Raw genomic sequence first — 12,386 nt, 5'->3', positions numbered from 1 at the left:
CGGCACACACACCTATTTACAGAACCAGGCAAATGAATGGCAAAGGGCTAGCCAATTCACTTTCCCATCATGCAATTTCTCATGCTGCTTCCCCCTCACAAAAGATAGCCAACACCAAACACCTGAAGATCCTTGGATCGCATTCAACTTACCAAATCCAAAAGCATTAGAACCCCCGATACTCTGGGAAGCTTGGATGCCTGTGGAGGTGTATAGTCCTGTCACCAGCAGGCCGTCAAAGAAGGTACTTGTGGAAACAGTCACTGAAAGGAAAGAAATAAAACTTGTATAAGCACCAGACTTTGAGATTTCTGTTAGGTTTGCTATTTCCCAAACAATACATGATAGTTATCAGGGAGTCATTCTTAGCGATGTCTGGAAGATAGGAATATTATTACTACTTTACTGTGTCCAAATTGACTTCCTTCTATCTGCCCCAATGCTTAGTACAGTGCCTGGCATGTAGTAAGCGCTTAACAAATACCTCAATTATTACTGTCCTTTCTACTTTGTTCCCACTGGAGTACTATGCACAGAGTGGCACTCCATGAAGAGCAAAGTCCCAGAAATAGAAGAACTGATGTCAAACACTGGCAAAGCCCATTTGTGTTTGGTCTTTAAATGAAAATCAATCCATCGACCACTCATTGTAAATATAACCCATTAAGGATAGGGCCAGAGCTAGGATTGAGTCAAGATTTAAGGCTGAGACAGAGGTTATAATCAAGAGAAGGTTTTAATGATTTGCTATGTCAACTGTAACTGGATTTAATTCAGCTGAAGGCAGCCTTGTCAGTTGACCTTCCTGTTTTGGCTTCACAATGTTTGTATAAAGCTCCTAAATGAATAGTGCAAAAGGCAGGAGGAGACAGAATCAGTTTTCAGCGGAAGAATATTACCTGAAGTCCAAGAAGACCTTTTTGAGGGCAAACTCAGCAGGCCACCCTGACTCTGAGTGAGAAATCAATCCTGGCCATCCCCAGTGGAATCTTTACTCTTTCTTAAAAAGAGTAAAGAGTAAATTCCAGAATCCTGCTGGAATTGAGTACATTGATTTGTGAAGAGATTTTTCAAGGGTTCTTTAAACCCTTACAAAGTAATCCCTCCCTGGCAGCTGGAACAGGAAACAATGTGGAATGGATTCCTTTCTTGAACATGTATCCTGGAGCAGAGGTCTCTGTTATTTTTTTGGCCAAAGGAAAGTTGGTTTGGGTTAAGACTCACACTCCACACAGCCCTTCCTAGATGTTACAACTCACTGGAAATACCATTCCATCCAGCCCTTCATAGATGTGACATTTTCTAAGGGCTTAGTGCCTCTAGACTGTAAGCTCGTACTGGGAAGGGTATGTATCTGTTTACTGTTGTATTGTACTCTCTGGGTACTCAGTAAGTGCTCAATAAATATGATTGAATGAATGTACGCTTCACTCGTTACTGGGGAAAGCTTTCTAATCATAATGAAAAGTAAGATACCCTGATAGTTGAGGGGGATCTGGGGGAAAAGAAGGAATGCTTTTCATTAAAGATGCCATGTGGACTTTGGCAATAACCACTTCCTCTCATTTTAGGGTAGAAATGCAGAGGAAAATACAAAAGAGAAGGTATTAATATATTGAGAAGCAGCATGGCCTTGTGGATAAAGCACAGGCCTGAGAATGAGAAGGACCTGGACTCTAATGCCAACTCCACCACCTCTCTGCTGTGTGTCCTTAGGCAAGTCACTTCAGTTCATCTGAAAAATGGGGATTCAGACTTTGAGCCCCATGTGGGACAGGGACGGTGTCCAACCTGATAAGCTTGTGTCTAGCCCAGCGCTTATTAAAGTGCTTGGCACACAGTAAGTGCTTAACAAATACCTTAAAAAATGAGATTGCATATAATAATAATAAGTAGGATTTGTTAAACACTTATGTGCCAAGCACTGGTGTAAATACAATACAGTTAGATCAGACAGTCCCTTCCGCCTCGTGGGGCTCACAGCCTAAGTCGGCTGGAGAACAGGTATTTCATCCCCATTTTACAGATGAAAAGACTGAGGCACAAAGAGTTAAGCGACTTGCCCAAGGTTTCATGGTAGGACTTGAACCCAGGTCTCCGGACTCTCAGCCCTGTGGTTTTCCTCCAGGCTATGCTGAAGCTCAATGAATTTGTTCCACTGCTCCATAATACCAAGCCCTCAAATAGTCCTCAGTAGTCCAGCCCAATTCCATTTAGCAGATTCAGGGGGAAGGGGAAGAAAGCAGTAACAAGTACTGGGGACAAAAATCTCCTAAAGAAAGACACCAAACTTAGTAATGATTAGCAACAGGGAAACAACAAGGCCTAATGGATGGAGCAAGGACCTGGGAATCAGAAGGACCTGGATTCTAATCCCAGCTCCACCACTTTTCTGCCATTTGACCTTGGGCAAGTCACTTCACTCCTCTGTGCCTCAGTTACCTCATCTGTACAATGGGGATTAGGACCATGAGCCCCATGTGGGACATGGATTGGGTCCAACCTGACCCCAGCATTCAGTACAGTGCTTGTCACAAAGTAAGCACTTAAATACCATAAAAAAAGGGGTTGCAGCACTTCATTCGCTTATAATCATGTCGGTGTCCCACTTGTAGACTGTAAACTCTGTGTGAGCAGGAACGTGGCTACCAACTGGGTTATAATGTACTTTATAGAAGCAGAGTGGCTCAGTGGAAAAGAGCCCGGGCTTGGGAGTCAGAGGTCATGGGTTCGAATCCCAGCTCTGCCACTTGTCAGCTGTGTGACTGTGGACAAGTCACTTAACTTCTCTGTGCCTCAGTTACCTCATCTGGAAAATGGGGATGAAGATTGTGAGCCTCACGTAGGACAACCTGATTACCCTGTATCTAACCAGCGCTTAGAACAGTGCTCTGCACATAGTAAACACTTAACAAATACCAACATTATTATTATTATTACTTTCCCAAGTACTTCAGATAGTGCTTGGTACATAGAAAACACTGAGAGAATACCACTGATTAAATGATCGATTTCATCAATCTGCCGAGTAACCCTGACCCAATTAGTAGGAGCGCCAGACCAAGACAGTACTTGGTTCGTTTTGAAAAGGAACAGACATGCATGCCGCAAGCCTGAAATGAGGTATTATAATAATGTTGGTGACATTATGTTGGTGAATAATGCTGACAAGTGGCAGAGCCGGGAGTCGAACCCATGACCTCGGATTCCGAAGCCCACGCTCTTTTCACTGAGCCACACTGCTTCTCCATTATGGGAAGTTGTTGTCGCACTTCATAATTCACCTGTATGGGTGAGCTAAGTCATTCAGTGACAAAGAAAGGGAAGACCCCGTAATATGTAACTCAGTTTTTGTCAGCAAATGGAGCAAGACAAGAGTGGAGGTTAACCCTGTTTAAAGACTAAACTGCAGAATTTGATGACAATTCTGACGTTTAGAATAAATGGGACTCAAATTCACCAAAGCTCTCCTAATAGCGGGCTGGGAAAACTGGCCGAGAAATTTGGTGCCTAGAACCAATCTCCCTTACTGCAGCAGACCTATTGTTTAGTCTGAACAGGGGGAAAATCAACAGCATATCTACCTTGAGTAATATTAGTGGAATATAAAATGTTCTTCAATAGAACTTACTGTAGATGCTCTGATGATGTTTACAATTTCCGTTCTAATTGCACAATGCCTCTTCTCCCAAAAAGCAAATGCTAACTCTGACACTAATTATCAATTGATCTTTAGGGTCCCCCAGCATAGAATTAATTTTCACTTTCCCAAATTCACATCTTTGGGGACATATGGCTATCCAGAAAGTTATGGTTCTCAAGAATTTGGGCTCAGCCATGCATAGGGAAGAGACTGATCAGGGGATGGGGAAAGGAAATGGTGAGCAGTCAATCAATCGATCAATCAATCAATGGTATTTATCGAGTGCTTACTGAGTGCAGAGCACTGGACTAAGCACTTGGGAGAGTAAGACAGAGTTGGTAGTCAATCACTCTTACTTATTAAGCTCTCATTGTTTCTAGTGCTCTGGAAACATATGTTCCCTGTCCATAAGGACTGTACAATCTAGAGGGAATCCTGCATTCTAGAGCAGTCCAGCATTCCTGCTGTTCTAGATTGGGCAGGAAGCGGTGGTGGGGAGAGTTTATCAGACTCTTTCCAGACTGAGCTGCCGATGAAAGCAAGACGGCACGATTTTTTAAATTAGTTAATTTATCAACAGCCTTTACTGAATGTCTACTCTATGCAGAGCACTGTAATAAGCAGAAGGGAGAGTACACTAGAGTTAGTAAGGACAATCCTTCCCATCATGGAGCTTCCAACCTAGGACAGGAGTCAGACATTAAATAAATTACAGATAGGAGGAATCGATAGAGCATAAAGATACTTTAGTGGCAGTAAGGAGGGAAATAGGGCGGGGTGATGACAGATTAACTGGGGAAAGCCTCCTGGAGGAGATGTAATTTCAGTAGGGCGTTAAAGATGGGGTGAGCTATACACTATGAAAAAATAGACGCAGCGAGGCCTAGTAGAAAGTACATGGGCTTAAGATCAGAGGCCTTGGGCTCTAGTCCTAGCTCTGCCAACTTGTCTCTTGTGTGACCTGAGGTAAATCTCTTAACTTCTCTGTGCCTCAGTCTCCTCTTCTTTAAAATGGGGATTCAAAATCAGTCTCCCTCCTACTTAGACGGCAAGTCCCATGTGACTAGTAACTGGATCCAACCTGAATATATTGAATCTACCACAGCGTTTAAATATAGTGCTTGCACATAGTGAACCCGGGAGAACATCACTGAGAGGAAAAGTCTGAAGGGGAAAGAATGTTACACTTTAAAAAAAAAATGGCATTTGTTAAGGTCTTACTGTGTGCTAGGCACTGTACTAAGTGCCAGGGTAGATACGAGATAATCATCTTGGATGCAGCCCATACCTCTCATAGGCTCAAAGTCTTAATCCACATTTTACAGAGACAGAGACATTAAATGACTTGCCCGAGGTCATACAGGGAAGCAGCATGGCATAGTGGATAGAGCACGGGCCTGGGAGTCAAAAGGTCATAGGCTCTAATCCCGGCTCTGCCACTTGTCTGCTGTGTGGCCTTGGGCAAATCACTTCTCTTCTCTCTGCCTCAGTTCCCTCATCTGTAAAATGGGGATTAAGACTGTGAGCCCCATGCGGGACAGGGGCTGTGTTCAACCGAATTTGCTTGTATCCACCCTCTTGCTTAGTACAGTGCTTGGCACAGAGTAAATGCTTAACGAATACCACAACACAAGGCCATGCTGCTTTTACACCCCACACTTTCAAATCTTACCAAATTTTTTTCCTTCTTTTCAGTGCTCTTCAAAAATAGTATGCTCAGAAATATCGTCAAAATGATTTCTCAAACCCTTTTAATCAATCAACTGAATATTCACATGTGCTGCCTATGTTCATAACCCATTTCATGATATTTCTAAGAGGCAACTTCCTTAATTGCTGGGAAGACAAAATGATTGCACCCTGAAAATAAGAAGAAATTAAACTTCATTTGTCCATACTAATGACTCCATTGGAAATATTTCCTATTGCTTAATTTTCTGGAGAGGAAACGAAGCGTTATGAATATGAAAAGCATTTGCAGGATAATTCTGAATGATGCTATTAAGATTCTACTACATTTCGGGTGCCTTTTTCATTAGAATATCGCCTCCCTTTTGAATATAGAGTAGATCAAATAGACTGAGGAATAAAAATGTAAACTCCTTGTGAGCAGGTAATGTATCTATCAATCTTACTCTTTTGCACTCTCCCAAGTCCCTAGTACATTGTTTAGCTCACAATAAGCACTCAATCATTCCCATTGATTGGTTGAGGCAAACTGAGATTATTTACCCCAAAATTTGATCAATCAAAAGTGTCCAGTGACTACTTCACTTCAGACAAACTGCTAGAAGCAGTAGATGCCCGAAGTGAAAACATTTGAATGTGTGATCATTTCATTCATTCAATTGCATTTACTGAGCACTTACTGTGTGCAGAGCACTGTACGAACTGCTTGGGAAAGTACAATAGAACAATAAACAGTGACACAACAAGCTTTGAAGCCAGTTACCACATGGTCCTGAGAATCCAGCTGTTACATGCATTGTACGCCAGTCTGTATGTGTTTCATTCATTCATTCAATTGTATTTACTGAGCACTTACTGTGTGCAGAGCACTGTACAAAGCCCTTGGAAAGTACAATTCAGCAATGAAGAGAGACAATGCCTGCCCACACCAGGTTTATGTATGTGTTTATATAGTTTGCAAGCCCAGAATGGCAGACATAGGGAACAAACCCCAGAAGTGACCAGCAAGAAGTAATAACCCTAATACATGTATAATAATAATAATAATGTATTCAATACTATGTGGCAAGCACTGCACTAAGCACTGGGGTACATACTAGATAACCACGTTACACAAGAGGCTAACAGTCAAAGTAGGAGGGAGAACAGGCATTGGAGCTCCATTTTGCAGGAGAGGGAACTGAGACACAGAAAAAGCTCCATGGTCGAATGGATAGAGCACAAGCCTGGGAGCCAGAGGACCTGAGTTCTAGTCCCAGCTCTGCCACTTGTTTGCTGTGTGACCTTGGACAATTCATTTAACTTCTCTATGCCTCAGTTACCTCATCTGTAAAATGGGGGTTAAGACTGTGAGTTCCATGTGGGACTCGGACTGTGTCCAAACTGATTACCTTGTATCTACCCCAGCACTTGCTACCGGGCCTCCTGGCACATAGTATGTGCTTAACAAATACCACACCCATAAAAAAAGAAGTTAAGTGACTTGCCCAAGAACACACAGCAGGCAAGTGGAAGAGTTGGGATTAGAACCCAGGTCCATGTTCTTTCTACTAGGTCATGCTACTATAACAAAATCAGTCAACCGTACATATTGAGTGCTTACTATTTATTACTGTTTATTGAGCTCAGAAAACTGTACCCTGGAAGCAAATAGAGAAATAGAGAATGTTACCTCTTTCCCTCCCACTCCACCCTATCACATTATCTCTTACTACTAAAGACCTTCTTAGTGTCTTTCCATCAGATGTCGGTCTGCAAGTTACTTTTTATTTGATGTTTCTTAAGAGCTTGTTGAATTTCAAGTGGAAATACTTTTAAAGGCTGAATTTTTGACTCTCTCTCGCACGCGTGTGCGTGTGCATGCATGCGCGCACGCACACACACACACACCACACCAAAAACACAGGAAAAAAAGAGATTTCTAAGAGACACTGACCCTTCAGGACAAAATCTCATTCTTTTTTATGCAGGTGAAACAACAATCAGAGGGCAGGCAGTTTCTCTGAGCATCAGTGGTACAGTACTGGGTCCTTAATGATAGAGTCTGGGCAGCAGTGGCTGGGATTATTTGAGACTGACCCCTTTACCCACGGAGACTAGCTAAATAAGAGCATCCATAGCAATCTGGGGATTTGTTAGTGACTTTGAATTCCCTGTACTTTTCTACCATTCTGTTGCCTTACTGCAGGAAAGGAGGGTTACCTTGGTTTTTCAGAATAATCATTAATACCACATTAAATCTAGCTTGTCCAAAATATCACTGAATAGGGATTCAATGTTCTAACCCCAGTTAAAGTCTGGTTTTCCCATTATTATAATTGACAATTCATTCCTGTCAGCTGGATACCCCAGTGCCCTGGGCAGCTGACCTCTGAGCTTAAAGTTGGACCCAAATTTCACATCTTTTACCTCATTGAGAGGATGGGTAAATGAAAATTTCATAATGTTGGCCCTGCCCTTGATAAATAATTGAAGAGATATGAATAAGAGCGCAGGGCTCATATTTTCAGCAGTTTTCTCCCTTTACTATCTTTACTCTACCCTTTACCCTTATGCCCTTCAATGATATTTATTGAGCTCTTATTCTCTGCAGAGCACTGTAAGAGGCACTTGGGAAAGTACAGTAGCATAGGTAGACAGGACCCTGCCTTCAACAGCTTACAGAAGAAAAGCTGATTAACTTGTATCTAGCCCAGCTCTTAGAACAGTCCTTGACACAGAGTAAGCGCTTAACAAATATAATAATCCATCAGTCGTTTTTACTGAGTACTTACTGTGTGCACAGCACTGTACTGAGTGCTTGGGAGAATACATTACAACAATAAACAAATACATTCCCTGCCCACAACGAGCTTCCAGTCTAGAGGGCTGTCACAATGGAATATATTAGGGGGAAGAGGGGACTGACAGACTCATAAGGAGCGATGAAACAAAACACTAAGATGACATAAAAAACACGGACAAATACGCAAAATAAAAGCAAGTAAAATGAAAGAAAACTCTAAGATAACATTAAAAAAATGGACAAATATGCAAAATTTGAGTGTCTTACTGTGAATCCCCCATTACATCTCCCCAGGCAACCACACCTTTGTGAACACCCCCAAAGAAGAACTGGCATTTCGGGGGGAAATTGGTAAGGGAGGCCTGCATCAAATGTTCTGTGATGTCTCTGAATTTGGTGAGGGGTGGTGTGTGAGGGGTTAGTAACAATACACAGACACATTCCCTGCCCACAGTGAGCTCAGAGTCTAGAGGGGGAGACCTTGGAGAACTCATGTGCTCCCATGGCTGCAACTACTATCTCTGTGTGGATGATTGCCAAATCTACATTCTCCAGGACTGATTTCTCTCCTTTGCAGTCTCGCATTTCCTCCTGCCTTCAGTACATCTCTATTTGGATGGCCGGCTGACACCTCAAACCTAGTATGTCCAAAACAGAACTTTTCATCTTCCCACCCAAACCCTGTTCTCCCCTTGACTTGGCCATCACTGTAGACAGCACCATCATTCTCATAATCTCACAAGCCCATATCCTTGGCTTTATCCTCAACTTATCTCATTCACTCCTCTCATTCTCATTCAGGCCTGGGGGTCAGAAGCACCTGGGTTCAAATCCGGGCTCCACCACTTCACTGCTATGTGAAGTTGGGTCAGCCACTTAACTTCTCTATGCCTCAGTTTCCTCAGCTGTAAAATGAGGATTAAATACCTGTTCTCCTGCCTACTTAGACTGTGAGCCTGATGTGAAAGAGGGACTGTGACTAACCTGATTAACTTGTACCTACCCCAATGCTCAGAACAGTGCTTGACACATAGTAAGAATTTAGCAAATATGATGATTATTATTACCTTAGTAGTATAGTAGCAGAGTGCTCAAGCACTTATTACAGTTCTCAGCATACAGTGAGCACTCAGTAAATACCATTGATTGATTGAGGGGTCACACCCCAATAGAGGAATTTTAGGCACTTCTCTTTACTTCTAAAAAAAGTCCTGCCTTTTGTACAGGTTGTTCTATGCAACAGCTGGCATAAACTCCTGAAGACAATTCTATAAACATCCTAAAGAAAAGTGTGCGTAACCATCTTCTGGTTACAAAGGCTATCTTTTCAACTTTAATTACGTTATGACATTTCTGGGTAATTCAGGGTGATCATTCATTACTACAGACTTCCCAGAGTACAGGATGAAGAATTTACTAACTTGGCATCTGAAGTGGATATCCTATAGCTAAATGAATTGAAAAAACAAAATTGCAAGGTGAAATAAAATGTGGGCGATGCATCAAAATAGTACACTGGAAATACGGATTCAATTAATTCTGTTCGGTTGTCAGGACATCACAAGAAATTAGCAGGCTGCAACTATCAGCTGGTCCAATCAATCAGTAATATGTATTGGGTACTTTCTGTGTGCAGAGCATTGTATCAATGAATCAATTAATGTTATTTATTGAGCACTTATTATGTGCAGAGCATTGTACTAAGCATTTGGGAGAGTACAAGTCTGGGAGTCCCCTTGAGGGATCTATGGACACAAGGAACCAATATATGCACACCTGAAGACTCTGTGAAGATCTGACCCTGGATCCACATTCCTTTAGGAGCAAGTTTAATAAAATGAATAACATCCCCTTGCCACATTCATTCATGGCCACTTCAAATCTTTTTTAATGGTATTTGTTAAGCACTTATTATGTCAAGCACTGAACTAAGCGATTAAGATGGAGACCTCATGTGGGAGAGGGACTGTGTCTAACCTGATTATCTTGTATCTACCTCAGAACTTAGTGCTTGGCACATAGTAAGCACTAAATACACACCACGATTATTATTAGTATTATTATAAAAATCATTCGCAAATACTGCAGCTGTTGATAACAAAAATATATAAGGCTAAATAGTACAAGTAAGATGAATGAAGATAACTAAACACTGCTGGTGTGTGGTTGAGCTCCTGGGGATTAATGACCACATCAAATGGGAAGAAAATAGGGAAGGACAAGAAAGTTCAAGTTAGAAGACAGCCTGAAAGACTAATCAAAACTGCTTCAATCGTTCAAAGGAAATGCTAATGCTTGAATGTGTAATGTGTGAATCATTATCATGCAAGAGAGGATGATCTGAGAACGTGTCTTTTGGAAAGGGAATGTTCTAGAGGGACTTAGGAAATTATTTTTTTTCCCTGGTACTCGGTAGGCATTTACTATGTAGCTGAGGTAGACTGATTGAAAGGCCAGTTGAATTAAATGGGGGTGGAAAAGTGGGAACATCTTCCTTCTCAGATCTGCCAAACCTTCCAGGTTCAGCATCGGCTGCTGCAGGTTTAGCTATCTCTTTCCAATCTCCAGAAGCAGCATGGCGCAGCGGCTAAAGCACAGGCCTGGGAGTCAGAAGGTCATGTGTTCTAATCCCAGTTCCGCCCCTTGTCTGCTGTGTGACCTTCGGCAAGTTGCTTCACTTCTCTGGGCCTCAGTTACCTCATATGTAAAATGGGGATTGAGACTGGGAGCTCCACATGGGACAGGGACAGCATTCAACTTGATTTGCCTGTATCTACCCCAGTGCTTAGTACAGTACCTGGCATATAGTAAGGGCTTAACAAATACCATCATTATTAGTAGTATTTTCTCCCAACTCTAAGTCATTTGGTATTTATCTCCCTCTGGAGGTTCGAAACTCCTTGGGGAAGGGATTTTGGCTTCCAACTCAAGGGCAACCTACCACGTGCTTAGTACAATGCTCTGCACAAAGTAGATGGACAATAAATACTATTGATCAATTGCTTGCTGCTTGCTTGACTGATTGGTAAGGCAAGACCCTTAATGGGATAACAACTGAGATGGGTCCAGAGGGGCTGGTGTTTGAATCACCGCAGCCTGGCTGGGGAAAGCAGCATGACCTAGTGGACAGAGCACTGGCCTGAGAGTCAGAAGGACATGGGTTCTAATCCCTGCTCTGCCACATGTCTGCTGAGAGACCTTGGGCAAATCACTTCACTTCTCTGTGCCTCAGTTCCCTCATTTGAAAATTGGGGATTAAGACTGTGGACATTGTGTTCAACCTGATTGACTCGCTTAGAGAGTGCTTAATACACAATAAGCGCTTAACAAATACCATCATTATTGCTATTATTATCCTAGGCCCAGTGACTTTCCTTAATAATTCCTTCCTTCATGCAGCCTTTTGACGGTATTTGTTGAGTACCTAAAGCAAGCATGCCCAGCATTATACCAAACACTTGGAAGAGTACAACTGAATAAGAGAAATGGTCCCTGACCTCAAGGAGCTTACAGATTAATGAGGGCAACTGACAGATCCAAGCCATTCATAAAGCACTCCAGTTCTTGACAGCTGAAGTATGGCTGGATAAAACATTACATAAATAAGGTTAAATTAACAGGAGTCAAGTGCTAAGTTGTTTATCTGATATTGCTAAGGGTAGCTGGCAAGGTGGAGCTTTTTCAGAGAAAGCTTCCTAGAAGAGGTTGGATTTGCAGAGGAGGTATTTACTGTGGAAAGAGCACTGGACTAGACTCTTTGGAAACTGCAATATGAGTTGGTAGAACTGATCCCCATTCTCATTCCTTTCCCAGGGGAGAAATTAGAGAAGGGCCAAACCTTGTTGTATTATACTTTCCCAAGCGCTTAGTATAGTGCCCTGCACACAGTAAGTCCTCAATAAATACGATTGAATGAATAAGCTGAGCTATCTTCCATCGCCCCCCACTCTCAGTGATGAGAACCACAGTAAAGTCCACCCCTCCTTGCAGACAGGCAAGCAGGCAGCCCCGCCAGGCTCCACAGGGGTGGATGCAGTTTGGCTACAGCAAAAATGAAAGGAGAAAGGCCAAAGTGGCCGGGAGCTGTTTGAGAGGCAAATCCATCATTTGAGACCCTGGCTTGTTTACGTACATAAATTTAGCCGGGGGAGGGTTGCTGGCCAGATTATTGTATTGCATGCTTTCCCCTTCTTGCCAAAGAATAGCCGAGCTTCACTCAGAATTGCAGTGGGGCCTCAGAATTGCAGTGGGGCCACCAGGGAGGAGGGG

The 12,386-nt window shown here is 42.5% G+C and overlaps 1 protein-coding gene across 1 annotated transcript in view; it reads right to left on the bottom strand.

The window, feature by feature from the left end:
• The window catches only part of RELN (reelin), a 324,257-nt gene that overhangs the window by 287,698 nt on the left and 24,173 nt on the right, over positions 1-12,386 (bottom strand). Inside the window, exon 2 of the mRNA XM_029077379.1 lies at positions 153-263. Coding sequence (XP_028933212.1) covers positions 153-263 — 111 coding nt within the window. The remainder of the gene's footprint in view (positions 1-152; positions 264-12,386) is intronic.

This window comes from Ornithorhynchus anatinus, chromosome 13 (genome assembly GCF_004115215.2).
Source record: "Ornithorhynchus anatinus isolate Pmale09 chromosome 13, mOrnAna1.pri.v4, whole genome shotgun sequence".
NCBI classification, from domain to species: domain Eukaryota; kingdom Metazoa; phylum Chordata; class Mammalia; order Monotremata; family Ornithorhynchidae; genus Ornithorhynchus; species Ornithorhynchus anatinus.
Note: the sequence above shows the minus strand (reverse complement) of the source record. Positions and strands in the feature narration are given on the sequence as shown.